Source organism: Columba livia, chromosome 21 (genome assembly GCF_036013475.1).
Source record: "Columba livia isolate bColLiv1 breed racing homer chromosome 21, bColLiv1.pat.W.v2, whole genome shotgun sequence".
In the NCBI taxonomy this organism is placed as follows: domain Eukaryota; kingdom Metazoa; phylum Chordata; class Aves; order Columbiformes; family Columbidae; genus Columba; species Columba livia.
In genome coordinates this window covers 891480-908103 of record NC_088622.1, presented here as the reverse complement: position 1 = coordinate 908103, position 16624 = coordinate 891480, and the positions used below count along the sequence as shown (strand labels likewise).

The window sequence follows — 16624 nt, the reverse complement described above, 5'->3', positions numbered from 1 at the left end:
GCGGCCGAAGGAGAGAAACGCACTGCGGCTCCTCAAAACCGGCTCTGCCCGTGTTCGAGGCCGCGGCCTCTGCTCCGTCCCCCCTCATCTCCCTCCGCCGCAAAGCAAAGCCCGTGTGCATCCCGAGGTGATACGCCAGGGTTTCGGGGTTTCATCCTCCCGCACCCGAGCAGCGTGTTCTCCACCGTGGGATGAGTCTTCTCATGCATCGCTGCATTTGATCTTTTCATTATTTTGTAATGTTTTCTGCCTCTTATCCCACAGATCAAGTTTCTAAGCACTCGGGATGTCTGAATTCAGCCGATCCTGCATCTCCTCATCCTTTCAGGTGGCTGGCAGAGCGGTGCCTCGTCCTCGGGCCAAACACAAACGTTTTGCAGTTTGATCCAAGCAGAATGCAGCAGAGGCCACGTTGGTAAAGAAGTGGCTGGGCAAGTAGCGCATAGCTGAGCTCAGCAGCGTGTGCAGAGCTATTTGCAGAGATAAGAGCCTTCCAGAAACCCGGCAGGAGAGCGGTGGGCTGGGAACACGGAGCAGACAGGTTGCTCACCCCACACTGGGCATCGATAACAGAAATACCTTGTGCATCACTAGAAATGCTGCACAGGTGTCATTGTCATCTCAAACCGTGCTGTGTTCTGGGCACAAACAGGAGACTCAACGCTGGGTACGAAGGGAAACTAGTTAATGCACGTGGACGTATTCAAACAAACGTGCACATGTGGGCAGCTGTGGATGGTGGTTTACATGTCTGCCTTTGATGGTGCAGGTTTTGATCCCTTCGTTAGTTTCAACCCCATAATGCCCAAAATGGTTTTAATTTCTTGTTTCCCATGGGAGACACATTAATCCAGCTGACAAGACAAAGAAATTACACAAAACGCTGTTTAAGATGGAAATGAAACCGTCTGGATTTAAATGGACTTCTGTGGAGTATATTAAAGTCTATCGAGCAAAGGGATCAGCTCACAAGCCTGAAATTTCCAGCTCATTTTAGTCAAGCAAAGTCAGAACAGCCGTAGTTTGGGTGTTGAAGAGCTCTAGAGTTTCTCCGGTCACCACGCCGGCTATGTTGGCTTTGTTGTGATGCATACGTAAACGCACACACACATATACATAAATAATTGCCGTTGCCTGTGTTTGGCGTGTGTTTTGGTGTTGAATGATGGCGTTTGGGGCGGGGGCGGGGGAGTGCGGCCATAAAGTGGACCCAAAACAAGCTCCATCTTTGTAGCTCAGCCGAGTGCCTTCTGGATGGTTTTAATCTCTTTGACCTCGTGGCAGAGAAAGAGGGAAGTGAAGAAATGGTGACAAACACCAGCTCTTTAATGCCAGGTTTGTTACTGCCTGGAGTGCCCTAAGGGTTAATGTAACAGTTTTAAGTCCTTCAATCACACCCACCCCCAACTACAGAACACTTCCAAATAATCCCTTTATAATAGACCCTTTTCCACAGATTGTATCTAACCCATGCATTAATGGGGCCCATTGGTGTCAAGCGTTTCAACAAATCTGGGCCGGGAGTGCTCGGGGAGCCCCTCTCTGGCTGCAGACGTTAATGATCTTTTGCCCCTCTGACTCAGCTCCCCTGCTGCCGGGACAAAATTAAACCACTGCGGATGGCAAAATAGTTATTTGCTGCCCAGGCAATTGCATACTTGCAAACCTCTCCGTCGCGGAAGGCCAGATGGACTTTATAGAAACCAGACCCAGGCCGCAGTTTTAATTATCATAGTCCTGTCAGAAATGAGTGAAATTCTGAATGACCGCATGAAACGAACCAAAAGCCTTACACATGGATTTTTTCCTCAATAAAATTTTATGGCTTCTTAAAGAAACAGCATTCATATATTTTACGAGGCCTAATCATTCACTAATGCCTATATTAGTGCACCTGTGGCACTGGGCCCCGTGGAAATTACAGCGCTGGTCCCGCTACGTTCTGTGCGTCTTATTACAAACCCCTTGTCAGAAAGGCAGCACGTGTTGCAGGGATAAGCTGGGTCCGTTCTCCTTAGCTGGCGGTCGTTGTAGTGAGGTGAAGAGATTTATGGGCCTTTATCTGCCGAAAGCTTTGTTTCGTTGTGTGGATAAGACTTGTATAAATACAATGACCCTTCATAATATAAGTTTTGTAAAATTCACCCGGAGACAGTATACTTGTTCGAAGGGGTTGGATGTGTTGTGTTCCTGTGCTACTTCAAGGAGAGGAAGAATTTCCATTGAATGGTTTCCCCCTCAAACAGTCGTATTTGCTGGATAAGTGCTTGGCACCGGTGGCCGGGTGACAACTTGTTTGCTCACCGCTGATGGCACCACCTCCGTTCCTGCTCCGCTCATCCCCATGGGCAGCGCTGGGCTTTTCCAGCAGCTTCTCTGCAAACCTGCCTTTGCTGGGGCGCAGGGGGTGCCGGGTCCCACAGCCGGGGGGTCCCTGGGCTGCAGGGGGTGCTGTGTTTGGCGGGTTTTGTTCTCCACAATCTCTTCAGCCCATTGTCCTTTTCTGCATCGCTCTCTCGACTGCTGGGCAGTGCCCTGGGCTCTGAGCTGAGGATGGTCCTTGCAGCTCAGGCTCCTCCGGGCTGAACAGCCCCACTCTCCCCAGCTTTCCTCGCTGGTTGTGGGCCTCGTTTGGCTCCCCGGCTCTTCCCCGCACCAGGGGACGCGTCTCGGCCGGCTGGTCAAGTCCCATCTGCTAATGAGGTCCGTCCAGCGCCGCGCTGACAGCCCGAGAACAAACTGGCTGCGCGGGCTCCAGCGCGGGGATGAAGTCAACTCTTGCTCCCTATGCTTTCTCATTACTTCATGCGCTTGGCAGCTGCGAACAGGCCGGACAAGCTTAGCCAAAATAAGAACTGATGTCGAAACATGGAAAAGACTATTTAGCATTTCCAAACATTCTTCCTGTGGAGATGGCAGGAGGGGGAGGAGGAGCTGCTCTGCGTGTGTATTTTCTTTCTGCGGCGCTGTCAGATGCGAGCAGCTCTTTGTCGGGGAGGAGGGGGAGGATGATGAGGATGGCAGCATCTCCACCGGTCCCTTCCAGCCAGGGGCTTTGTCCCGATCCCGACCCTGCGCTGCGCGGGGCTGGAGATACAGCCCGTGCTTGTGTGGAGTGCTCCGGTTCCAAAGGGGGCTAGTAGTAAACTGAGAGTATTTGGATAAACTTGCCGGCCCTCAGGACTAGAAAAGGACTTTTGTTCATGTAAAGAAAAAGGCTGTTACATTACCATAGGATGGCTGGATCCCGTCCAGTAAAAACTGAGCTTGAAGGATAAAAATGATGAGGAGTGTCAAAGGAAGGACCTTTTACTTGAGGTCAGGTATTTATTTTTATTTATTAGAACGCGAGATCTACGTCCACGGCCTCGCTTTGCTCTGAAGCACCGTCTCTCTTGGGAATACTGTCCCTTGGCAAAGGGAGCGGGGTGCCCAGGGGCTCCCCAATTTCCAGGGACAGTGAACCGCTTCAGTTCAGCACAATTTACATGGAATTATGTCAAACGCGAGAGGAGGACGCGGGGCGGGGGGGCGTACAGCATCCACACCCCGGCGCGGATGTGCCTTTGCTTCCCAAGCAGTCTGTCCATCCCCGGAGCAGTTTGCAAACATCAACACGGCTGTTTACAAACAGACTGGAGCTGCAGAGCCCTGCGCCGGGTCACCCGGCCCCCAGCGCCCTGTACTGCTGTGAACTGGCCGCTGCGGGGGTGGGGGGCAGCTCGGGCCCCTCGAGGCTGATTTTGGGAAGGTGACGGTGACAACAGGACGGGGTGCGGGGTGGCAGCAGCTTTGGACAGAGGAGGCAGATCTGTTTATCAAAGCAGAGTAACGAGAGCTGCAGCCAGCACGTTATTGAGTCCATGTGCCTCCCCCGCTCCGCAAAACGCTTCAGTGTAAAACACACGAGACGTATTTGGTGCAAATGTTTTCCTGAGATTTATTTTTATCTAATCGCTTATGAAAGTTTTACTGACTTTAAAGAACAGATTTGCTAACCACCCGTAAACCACGTTTTTCTGCTTTAATTAAGCCATTTTTGTCCATGAAGTTTTGTTCACACACTGACAACATCAATATAAATATATCTCTGCCAGAGTAATTAATAAAAGCAGGCAGCTCAAGGGAGAAAGCATATGTGTTGTATCATCCTTGTAGGCTCTGCTATTGTATCGTTCTTCCAAAAAAAGTTAAGAATTGCCTCAATTAAAATGTTATGTGGCTTATGTATGTTCAGATTTAATTTGGTAGAAGTGAATTTATGTTCATCCTTAGAGAACTCGTGGGGCTGCCAGATACAGGCAGGAATCATTCATACCATGGAAATACTGTGCTATGAGATTTTTTTAAAGGCTGTAGGATTAGGTCGCAATAAACTGTTTCAACAGCATTTCAAGGCTTGTGCAGTTGCTTCAGCTTACAGCACGGGTGTTTGCAGAAGGAAGGAGACAATGCAGTTGTTTGCACTGGGTGTTTCACTTATTTTGCATGCTAAAGCGCTGCTAAAAATGTGATAAAATGCTTCTCAGCATGGAATCCATACTTTTTATTATGATGGAAGGGAATTTGTAAGTCCTCTGTTCTGTAATATGTGAGTTTTAACTTCAAAATAAGATAAGAAGCAAGCTGTCTGCAAGAAAAGAGTGTCTGTCCGTTAACGGAGAAGAGTTGCAGGTTATTGGGTGGGCTTTCTGAATACCTGAAGGCTGTGAATAATATCATTTTCTGGGTCTGGCTTTCTGAGAGTGGAGGAAATGCTGTGAAAGGCAGATGCAATTCTGTTGTGTTTGGTTTTTCTTCTATTTGGCTCCGAAACGGCTCATGTTAAAAAGCGCAGGAGTGTGCTGTTGGCTTGGGAGGTGGATCCAAGCGCAGCGTGTTGGCTGTCGTGGGGGGTTATCAGAACCACCTTAACTCAAACCTGCCCGGCCCCGGCACCGCAGGACGGACGGTATGTCAGGTTATGTCTTGTTTCGAGAGCCGCCGTCGGAGAACCAGATGTGCAGGGATTGCCGAGGTGAGACAAGGCACCGGGCACCTTCCGTCTGGCTTTGCTGCGGCCTTGCCTTGAGCAGCCGCCTCCACAGCGCCCGTCTGCCGAGCGTTTTGGCCTGAGAGACGGCTTGAGAGCTGAGCCGCAGATGTTGAAATGTTTCTGAGCGCATTCAGAGGGCAGATTTATCATTAGAATCAATTCCCTGGAATATATCATTTCATAAGTGGGTGAACTGGCTCGGGGTAAAGTTCATCAGGCGGCACGTGGGACTGTGCAGTTTACCCTTGTGCTTCCTTACAGCCGAGATTTCAGCCTGTGATGTCAGACAAGATAATGATTCGGTTTCAGCTGCGGAGGGGTCAAATCACCAGCCTTTGGAGGGAAATAATTCCATCAGCCCCGCATTGCTCAGAGGTTTGAAAAGAGCAACAAGCTCTGAGGAATTCTAGGGATTGCTTTTAAATAAAACAAAAGAGATTTCCACGTATTTGAGTGAGAGGGTGATGGTCGGATCTCTTTGGAGGATGCAGGTGGTTGAAGGTGATTATTCCGGGGTGCTGTGTCTGTAGATAAGATCCATAGGGACCCCGACACCTTCCGCTGCGAGTGTGACTGGCCTGGTGACTCCAAACAGCCTGAGGAGCGTCAGGTTGTCCAACGAGCAGGAACAGTGTTGGTTCTGAGCTCGGGATGAAAAACGAGGATCCAAAATTCCTTTACACATTGAGTAATTGTGTCAGAGGGCAAAATTACTTTATTCACTGCATCAATGTGAAGGAAAACTACTCTGCTCGCTTTGTTTCTGTGTCTAATTGTGAGCGGTGCTGACTCGCAGGTACCTGGGGGTGCATCCCCTTCTGGAAAAACACCTTATTTTGCTGCTGTGGGACGGGTGCTCAGGCTTCATCGCCTCATTTTTGCACCTTCTCTTGTTCACATTTTTGGTAACTATCAGCTCTAAAGAAGTCACTTGAGCACAGAGCAGCACTTGGTTACTGCCCCGAGAGGAAACTTCTCTTTGGTTTGCTGTGCGGCAGCTGCTTTGTTCTCAGAGCCCTTGAACCGGTTCCGCTGTTCTGTTTGCGACCGGCTGCGTGGCTGGCGAGGGAAACCTCTCGTGTCCTTTCGCTGCGTCTGTGTGCCAGCCCGGTGCACAAACTCCTGCATTTCACACCTTCCGAGGAGCACGAGACCAGCCTGCAGAGCAGCTGGGCCGCTCGCTTCTGATAGCAGAGGTTCAGCCCGGGCTCCGTCGTGCGATTGTGGCGTTTTGGGGGGTTTCCTGTGCCGTGGAGCTGGTGCGGCTGCGGCGGCAGCTCAGGGCAGGCTGGCGCTGCGCTTTGCTCAAGGGCTTCTTTTGTCTTCTAAATCTCCTTTATTTAAAATCTCTGTTCTGAAAGCATAAGGTCACGGCTAAAGCTACAGTAATATGCACCTTTTTGGCCTGCAAAGGATGATAATCCTGTGGTTTAGGCATACTGATGCTGGTAAATTTGTGCTAGAAGAGCGCGATACTGTTGTGTTCAGGGCCTGCCTTCTCTGGATTTGCTATTCTGCAGCTTTTTTGGCGTTAAAATCGTGGCCCAAGCACCAAACCAGGTGTCAGGAAAACTCCAAATACTGAGCTATAAGAATAATTATCCTCTCGGTTTTGAGGGGTGAGACACAGAAGTTGCACCCATTGAATATACCGCATGACGTGGGCTTGGTTATCTGGACACCAGTTATCTGCATCTTCCTGTTACTTGAACTTGGGCTGTATATCCCCAGATCTATTAATTAAATGGAAAATAGGTGCTATTTCAAGAACCTCAGCTCTCTGGATTCATTCAGTTTTCCTTGGGGTACCTCATCTTCTGGTCAGCTGGGGTTTCCATACACCAGCAGCACCCTTGGAGCACCAATAAGGAGCCAGTTTCTTTGGTTTCACCACAACTTTCACAACTGAGCACTAAAAGTAGCAAGAAATGCATTGTGTAAAGCCCCAGTTCCTGGAAACAGCAATTAGTTCGGGACCTCGAGTTTCTTAATGACTGGGCCCAGGGGAACCCCGAGGTGAATCAGTTACAGACAGCAGGCTCAGAAACCACAGAGAAAGCAAACAGTCCATCAGTGTGTTTGTCATCTCTTGAATTTTCTGTGTGCTTCTGCTCCCTCTTCCTAATTAGCTGAAATGAACTGTCCTGAAACTCTGAATCCTCATCTGCCTGCAAGCAGCTCTGTCTTCTGTTAGTCAGGTGAAGAATTCTCTCACGTCCCCATGTATTTTTCATGTATTAAGCTTTTACAACTTTAGCAGTTACTATTTTTTAAAATGAAGCAGAATGAAGGAGGACACAGAATGTGATGTCTTGGGCTCTTTCAGGGAGGAGGAAAACTTCAAAGTTGTTGTGTGTGTATATTACAAAGAACTGGAAATCCCTTTCTTGACTTGTGTGTACAATATCTGAGGCAACGCTGTGATTTGATTCAAGCGTAACTTTTTATGGTTTACTGTTTAATTTAAATCAGTGCGGTCCGAATGACGTTACCAGTGAAAAACGAGCGTTTGTTGAGATAAACGCCTGCCATCATCCCGAAAGTCGTCCTCTGTTTTGACGTTTGTGCTCCGCGTCGCCGTGTGCGGTGATGAGATGTTGCTGTTGGGCGCAGCTGATGGCGCTCAAAGAGCACGAGGGTGCGAGGGGGCGCAAGGGGCGGAATTGGCTCCGTCCTGTGTTATTGGGGTTGTTCTCTGGGCAGCAAAGCTGCGCCCCCAAAGCAGGGGTGGCCGGAGCGGGGAGCAGGGCCAGTGGTGGTTCTTCCCAAGAGTTCTCAGCTTCTCCCTTTGCACAGACCTTGCTCTGCCCTGTAATCCAGACGGCGTCCGAGGCTCCGGTGCCTGTTGCATCCGGCTGCTCTGCAGAGCAGGAGGTGCCTTCATGGAGATCGCATTTAACGAGCTCTGCAAATGGTCTGTGTGTAATTGCTGCTGTTGGTTTCTCCAGCGAGGCTTTGTGCTTATGGTCAGGGCTGATGTGCGTTGGGCTGGAATGAAGCCGCCGTGCCTGAAAGACACGTGGGTGACGCCGCAGTTCTGCAGCCGCTGCGTCGCGATGCGGAGCTGCCACCCGGGTGCTGGGGTGTGCTGGTGCCGGGAGAGCGGCCGTTACAGCGGGCAGACCTTCCGAGGGCTCGGCTGCATTCACACGCTCAGCGAGTCCAGCCTCGCTGGCACAGCGTGTGTGAGCAACGGAGCAGGGCGTTCTGGTCCAAAGCAGCCTCGTGTCGTGTGATTTCTTGTGTTCTTTAGATGTGGTGGAAAAAAGAATGAGAGGGTTATTTTTCCGGGACAAAACTATGTCTCAGTAACAGTTCAGCTCAGTTCCCTGCTCAGTTCAGCTCAGTTCCTTGCAGCTCCTTGATGTTTTTCCTGCAGATCCTTCATGAAACCAGATAATACGGTAGCATGAGGGCAGACGCAGAAACACAGACACCGGTGGAAAAACTCCACTCCGGACGTGTGGCTTGAGTGGAACTTCAAAAGTATTCTTTCTTTTAAAAACGTAGCGATCTCTCTCCTCTCCCCTCGGTCGGGCACGCCGGGCTCTCCTCTGGGAGCCGGGGGTTTGTGCCCGGACGTTTTGCTGAAGATCCGCGCGTCCCTTTGCGGGCGGGAGGGGTGCGGGCGGTGGGGACGCTGCTGGGGCCACGCAGCCAGTCGGGCAGTCGCAGGTGAATTAAGTTCTCTGATCCCGCAGTCGTTTAGTAAAGAGCCCTCAGAATTTGACCCTGGAGCCTGTGCACATCACATACCTGCATCCTCTGGGTGCATGAGGGTTTGGAGATGAGAACAGCGGTTTCTCTCCTTATCATCCAGCATTTTTGAGGATGGGGAGCTGGCTCCAGGCTGTGCCGGAGGACCTGTTGTTTGGACAAGAAATTCACTGTGTGCAACACAAAGTGGCTCTGGCCGTGTGCCTGCGGCCCTGAAGCGGGGCAGCAGACCGGGTGGGTTTGCTGGGCTGCTGGTCCCCTCGGTTCTCGGTGCCGTGGCCTGTTTGTCTGACACGTTTCTCATTAACTCTTTGTCAAAGCACCAGGAAGCCTGCTTAATTGCAGGCAGAGCGCTGAATTTATGAGTTCATCTAGGCTTCGTGTCCGCACATTGACAGAGGTGTTTCTCTGGATCAAGTCTTTTTCTCTTCATTTCATGGCAAGAATGGACTTTCTGTTTCAGTTACTTCTGAAAGTCATAAATTGTAGCAGACCCTCCCTCCCCTTTATTTAAAAGAAACACAACAAAACTTCATGGCAACAGTTTATTGCTCTAAATCAGCTTGTGGGTCATTAAAGCAAAAAGGAAAAAGAAAAAAAAGGGGAAAATCTCCCTCTAACTCCTGCCAAATAAAATGCGACCATCAGCCAAGCTGTCAGAGGCAGATCCTGCGACGATGGGATGAGAAGGTTTATTACACTTCGGGCTTCTGGGGAGGGATGTTATAGCACCAGGACGCTGGGTCACTGGTGGCAAACCCGCGGTTGCTCCGTTTCTCCGTGCGCACTGGGAATCCATTAGGGCAACTGACGGCAGACGGCGGCGCCCCCGCCGCAGCGCCTCTGCGGGGCCGAGCGCTGGACGCTGCCCATTCCAACCTGACAGGAGCAGCCCAGCAGAGAACCCGCAAATCAGGGGAGCAGGAAACCTCAAATGATGGGCAAAAAAAATTGTAAACGTTCAAGAGAATTTTTCCATAACTTTCGCTTCATAACTCAGCATTTCTGATGGTAATAAATTATGAAACGGAGCCTTTCCGAGATCAATGAGCCTTTTGGATCCCGGTCCCGAGCGCTGTTCTGCAGACAGCAGAGGAGGCTGCGGGGCCCTGGAACACGACAGCAATTTCCTTTGGCCGGTGGGGATGAGTCTGAACCACAACAGGGTCCTGGCTCGGGCTCCTCACGTCTCTGCCACGGGCCGGGTCGAACCCGGAACCAGACGGACGGGAAGGGGTGTTTGTTTAACTGAGACTGATGAGAAGGACGGGGAGAAGATGGTGAAGGTGGTTCTGTCTGAGCAGGATGGAACCGGGGCCCGTTACCGGCCAGGAGGGGAGTGGAGCCGAGGTGCTTGGATGAGCTGTCGGACTTGAAAACAAAAGTGATGGGAGGTGCCTTGGGTTAATATATAAAGGTATATATGGAACTCACAGTGTGCAACAGGGGGAAAAAAGGTGAACTTGGGTTTTGGCATTCATTGAAATGGAAGCCGCGAGCAACCCATGATTGGGTGGGCGGGATAAGATGGAAGGCTGATCAGAGGGAGAGGAGGCAGAGGAAACGTCCCCAATAATTAACTTTACGAGAATGCCCCCGGCTGCAGTCCAGGTGGAAGCTCATTTCTCCAGCAGGCGTACGAGTGCACATCTGTCCCAGAGCACCCGGGTCTGACCTGGGACAAGGTGGGACAGGGACACATGTTCTGGGTCTGGGTCTCACGTAAGAGGCAGGTAAAGCGCCTTGTCTTGCGCTGGGCTGCAGTGGCAGCACCTGATGGTTTGAGGCTTGTAAAAATTATACCGATTACTAATTATAAATTGATTTTCTGTTTTCCTTGTCTCCCTTATCTTCCCCCTTCCTTTCCCCTCTCCTTTTCCTCTGATAACCTCTTTTAATGTCTGAGCCAAATTATCCGTCTCCGCTGCCTCACCCATTTCAGAGGGCGCCTGAGCGCAAAGTGCGGTGGTTACAGTTCAGCTCCACCAAGGCGGATTCCTGCTAATTACATGTGATCTTCTGTTGTTGTTTTTGGTGGGTTGGTTTGTCTGTTTGCCAGTTGCTTTAATAGAGCTGGAAACGGCTGTTTTGACGAGTCCGTCCCGGATCGGGTGTTGAATGTGCCGAACGCACCTCGCGCAGTCACTGCGGGTGGATCCCTCTGCCATCTCTAGTTTACCCCCAGATAATGCCGTTTGCCCCCCTTTTCTTTCCCCATTTGATCTTCCTCGGAGCACCAGTTCTCTCTTAGTGCTCGTTGTGCTGCTTCTAACAAATCTATAAGAGTGAATGCCCATGTGCGTTCCAAAAGCAAACCTGCCAACAGAAGATCTGGTTTGTTGCTGACAATGGCTTGTAAACAGTTGGTTTGAAGAATTTCGGCAGAGGAAATTTCTGATTTCCTTCTGGTCTAAGCTGTGGAGATGTGGTCAAAGGTTGCAGTTTGTTTTTCTGGAGTTTTTTAAGGTGGGAAGAAGAGGGACTTAGAATATTCTTCTGTGAGTGCACATTTCACAGAGGAAAAAATACCTACTGCAGACAGTAATTTGTGGCTGCTATTGGATATCTCAGTATTTTTCAAATTGTGTTATGAGTTTCATGTAGAACATCAGAAAAGAGCGTGTGAAGCTGATCTGTAATTAGAGGTGTCAACCACAAAGCGCCGGCCCCGCGGTGCCTGGTCCCGCTCGGGCGCTCAGCGCGTCGCTCGGAGCGCGTCGCACGGCCTGAGAACAGCGTCTTCGCCGGCAGCTCGGCACGGGCACGGTGGGAGGCAGACATTGGAGCATCCTGGTAAAGAACTTGCAGGCGTTTGCCAGCCTTGGAGATGCCGCCTGTTTGTCTCCCTTCAGCTGGCGGGGAAGGCATATGCTGCGTGTTTGCAAATACTGAGATTTTGAGAGAGCGATTGTCATTTAAAGGCAGGATTTATAAGACTAGCCTGTGTCCTTGTATCTCACTTTCATTTTTGTTCCTATGATAAATCGCAAGTATCTAATGAGTACCCAGCTGCCAGGGACTCTGTAACTGGTAGTTTAACCTGTACTTTGTTTGCTCCTGGGTCGCAGGCACACAGAAAAACATGCTGTTATTAATCAGGCAGATAATGTTCAGTGCAAGTTAGAAAGCTACATAAATCTGGACTTATTAATCAAGGGTTTATAGCGAGTAAAACCATAGACCGGCCATTCTAAGCACCTTTGCTAACAGTCTGTTCCACATCATTGTGTCCTATTGTGCCCCTGAGCTTCCAGCCTGCTGCAATTGCAAAGGAAAAGCGTGTTAGCAAAAATCCGGGGAGATTCCCTGCCTGAAAATGATGCCTTTTATTCATATGCATAAGGGGACAGGAGAACTCGCAGGATCACTTCACTGTGGCTCAGCTGGCCAGGAGAACTTGCTGCCTTTTAACAGCTGTATTACTGGGGATATTCTGCCCACTCCGTTCTGCTCCATAACATTTTGTCTTCCAGCTGTTGGGATTTCCAAGGTCCCTAATTGCTGACACAGACCCGGCCCCTTGGAGAAGGGACAGTCATACTCGAAGGGCTCGCGATGCCTTGTGCTATTTACGGGGCGCAGAGAGTGTGTGTGAAAAACAGGGGCTGAAGTTCTCAGGGTTTCATGCAACCTCTTTCTCGTTTTGATCTGTGAGATTTCACACCCCTGTTGGGTTTTCGAGCTGCACTCAGATCAAACGGCAGGGTTGGAGGTGATTTGTGGCGGGACGCTGTGCTGAGCTGCCGAGCGCCCTGCAAGCAGCTGGGGGTTTGGGCTGAATTCTGGCTCTTCCCAGGGCTGGCCGAGTGTCTTCATCAACCTGTTCTGGAGTACGGGAGAGGTGCCTGTGAGATACCGCTGGGAAGTGAAATAGGCTGTTGGTAAGCCCTGGAGTTTGGAGCCCCGGGGTGACTTCACTTCTCTGCCCGCTGCTGTGTAAATGAAAGGGGCTGGGAGGTCAGTGGGCTGCTGCTCGTTCAAACCCTTTTAAACTATATGCGATGTACCCCGAGTGGCTTCCAATAAACAGCTGAACGTGGATGGTTCCTCCTGGTCTCATTTTCCGGACGGTTTCTGTGATCACTTTCTGTCCAGTGCTGGCCAGGCTATTCCGCTTCGTTAGCTAATTGGGGGCCAGTAAGGCCAAGACAAGTACTTTAATCTCAACAACAGTCAACAGCTTCAGTCACCCTCCATGTTCCTCGAAGTTCCCTGAGATAAAACAGAAGTTGTTGTAATTTTAGCTGCAGTAAACTCCGTGGAGCTTTTCAACCCACTTTAAGGACGCTTTAAAAAAAAAATTACGAAGTCCGAGCTACCTTGAATTGGCTTCCTGTGGCGTTACCGCCGTGCGCTTTGTTCAAAGTCCTCTCCTGCGGATCCCGGCACAGGAGGGTTGTTTCTCCCACCAGTTCTGTCCCGACAAACACCGGTTCTGGGAGGAAATGCGGTGTTTGCCGTAGGTTGGTATGTTTGGCACCGGAGTCTCTGCCAACCACGTCGCTCCAGCATCTCCCGGCCTGACCTGACACTTGATTTGTCGCCATCACTGTGTTTTGATTGTTCCTTTGTTCCTACCCTTTCTTTTTTTCTCTGTCTTGAAACAGGTGGGAAAGTATTATGGTATCCCATGAGATTTTGGTTGAATTAATGAATTGCTAGTAAAGCATGCTAACAGTTTTGATGACTGAAGGAACTTGCAGGGACACGGGGCTGGTGGGGCAGAGGGAAGCGGAGGGACAGGCGTTTCTGTGGGGCGCAGGCCGGCTCGCGAGCAGGGTCCAGCCTGGCCGCCTCAGCACCAGGGGCTCTGCCTCATCCCGGTGGCATCCTGCGTCGTGTTTAAACCGGGCTTTGCTGAGTGAATTGTGAAATGGATCTTTGCCAACGTTGGTGTGGAACGCGGAGCATCTTTTCTGGTTCTGTGCCATCAAACCGTGCTGTCTCAAGAATTAAGACATGCCAAGTATCTTGCTGGTAAAACAGTGGTTCTCTTTAGACCACAACCATTTCATTAACCTGTTTTTTTTCACACCTGGACACACTTGGGGGTTTTTATTTGGAAGGATTCCTCTCTTGCACACTGGCCAAATTTTACATCGGATGCTCTGGTGTCACCATGGTGGTTCTATAAGTGAAGGCACCATTCATTACAGCGCTTTTAAAAGCATCATTTCCCAGCCCTGTGGGAAGTGACCAGTTCTGAAAGTCTACTCAAAAAAGGAACGTGATTTTTTATGTACGATAAAAAATGATCTTGCATGAAAGGGTAAAATAGGTAGTGTGAAGGTGGGGCAGTCTAAGGGCCTTACCATTTAAATTAATCCAGTTCAGAGGAGTTCTGTGCTTTATTACTTGAGCTGGTGTGGATACTAGAACTGTGTGTAATCCTGCACCTGTAGCTCGTGGACAACTCAGGTGGACATCCTCGGAGGTTCTGCTGACCAGGAACTGCAGATTACACCTCAGAGCTGATTTTAGTCTTGTCATGTGCATCTTTATTAATTACACACACCATCCCGCTTTCCTGTTTCTTGTTTGGCATCCTGCGCTGCAAACAGTTCTGGTGTCTGTCTCGGTTCTGTAGCCATCCCTTGGTGTTGGGTGACCCAGGTGTTTCTCGTCCTGTCCCCTGCAGGTCGCTGATGAGCTGGGCACGGAGAAGTTCGGAGTGGACGCCGGGCAGAGCGGCTCCGCCACCTGGCTCAAGTTCATCCGCGGCAGCTGCTCCTGCGAGGAGCAGAACCTGGCGCTGTGCCACCTCAACGACCAGGTAACCACGCGCCCGTTACCGCCTCGCCGGTCCAGCCGGTGTGTGGGGCAGCACCCAATCGAATGACCAACGGGCTCATCCCTAAAACCAGCTACAACCCCTGCGCTGATGGGATCCTCTGGTGCGGGACTCCGTTTGTGGTGGGGAGGATGGTGTGAGACACAGGTTGTATTAACAAAACACAATGAGACAAATGGGAACTGGTCTTGGTATTTTGTTGCCATCGACGCTGTAGGAATTTGCTGTGAGGAGCGGACAGAGGTGGCAGAGAGCGATTCCACACCGGGACCGCGCGGGAGAGCGGGGAGAGGGGACGGGGTCTGGGGGTCCCCTGAGGAGGGAGAGAAGAACAAACCTGCAATGAAAGTAAAGACCTTGCAGTAAAAGATCACCCACAAAGTACCTAAGCAGCACTGTGAGGATAAGAGCCAGGATAAGCTTTAATCAAAACCGTTTGCTTTTCAGGAAAAAAAATCAACATGTTTGCATGGGGAGACCGTCCTTTGCACCCCCCCAGACCACATTGTGTTCCTTATGCTCCTGTAGCTCGGGAACGTTCCCAGGGCTGTCCAGGGGATTTCCCTGGATCTCTAAGTAATGGGCAGCAGGGTCTGGACCTCAGAACGTGCTGCTTTCGGTTTGGTTTTTTCTTCCCCAAAGTGCAGGTTAAAATGCTGCTATTTAGAAAGACATCAGTTCATATATTTCATTAACTATATTTCAATTGTGAAACCAATTTTGATATGTAAAATAATGTTAGCCGGTTTTCTTTATATTTAGTCTTAGTTCATAGGTATTTGCAAGGAACAGAAGGTCCTTGATTAGCCGAGATAATTCTGTTTCTCAAGGAGGACTGGAAAAAAAGTGTAGAGAAATGAAATGATTTGCTAAATGGATCTGGAAAATGATACATGACTCCTGGTTTATTTTTTCATGTTGCTACTGCTGCCTTCATGGGGCAAACACTACAGCAGTTTAGCTGTTCTTATTCAGGAGACTAATCTTAAACAGCATATATGTAATAAATATAATAGCCATGAGCTTGCTTTCGGAATGATAGCTGCTGCTTTTGTTTGTGTTACATATATTGGAAAAAAAGAGCCTAACGGGAGCTACAGTGATGGAAAAAATAGGGCCTCTGTTTAGTAAGTCAATCTCGTGTGCGCATAATGGAGATATTTTATGTGTATTTTACATACGCGGTCTGTGGCTGTTGAGGATTCCTAGGTGTGTAACACAAAAGAGGAAACAGAAAGCAATGTGGCTCGGCTGAGACAAAGGGAAGGCGACTCCAGAGGAGGAAAAGCAGCTGAACAGGAGCAGAAGGAGCAGCCCCGGCCCGGCCAGAGGCGCCAGCTCCCGGCTGCCCAGCAGACGCGGCCGGGGCCGCGGAGCAGCAGCGGCGGCGTTTCCCGTGTTGTTCCTTGCGTTCCTAGTGCAGGTCACTGTTCGCAAGACAAGGACGTGAACCAACCGCTTGTGGGCTCGTTTGGGCCGGTTTGCCCATCAGCTCCGCTGCCGCGGCTGCGCTTCGTGGCTGGGTTTGATCTCTGGGCAAACGCTGCAGCTGTTTTCTCTGCTCTCTAAAGCGCTTTTTTCCCCAAAGTACAAACGTGTTGCTGCAATGAGGCGAAGATGAATAGTGGCCGTAACTCGCACGGCAGGTAAACGGGGCTGTTTCTTATGAAAGATACTTGAATAATGAGGTAATACTGGGACGGACTTTTCTCACTTGACGTGTTTCATCTCCATCTCTTGCCCTGATACTGAAACCCCGCATTGTTTCTGGGCTGTCTGCCTCAAAAGCACTTTTTCTCAAGGAAAAGATGCACAGAACCCCAGTTATATTGTCAACTGTTCTGCATTAAATAAAACTGGTAGTTAGGAGAGGTGCCCTTTTGTTGTGAGAAATAAGAAAAGGTAACGTGTGGAATTTTTATATAAATTATGAATATAAATGATTTATGAATGTTCTGATGTGTTAGTAAATCCCATCTTTTCGGGTGCACGAAAGATTAAAAAAGGAAAGGAAACACAGCAGTAGTTTTAATTAATTCAGCCCATCAGTAGCATGATTGCAAGATGAAGTTTATTATTAT

The 16624-nt window shown here is 49.9% G+C and overlaps 1 protein-coding gene across 3 annotated transcripts in view; it reads left to right on the top strand.

Annotated features, from left to right (window-relative positions):
- The window catches only part of PRDM16 (PR/SET domain 16), a 223021-nt gene that overhangs the window by 168497 nt on the left and 37900 nt on the right, over positions 1–16624 (top strand). For all 3 annotated transcript variants that reach the window (XM_065037840.1, XM_065037841.1, XM_065037838.1), the window contains exon 4: positions 14391–14525. In XM_065037840.1, the coding sequence (XP_064893912.1) occupies positions 14391–14525 (135 nt within the window). The remainder of the gene's footprint in view (positions 1–14390; positions 14526–16624) is intronic.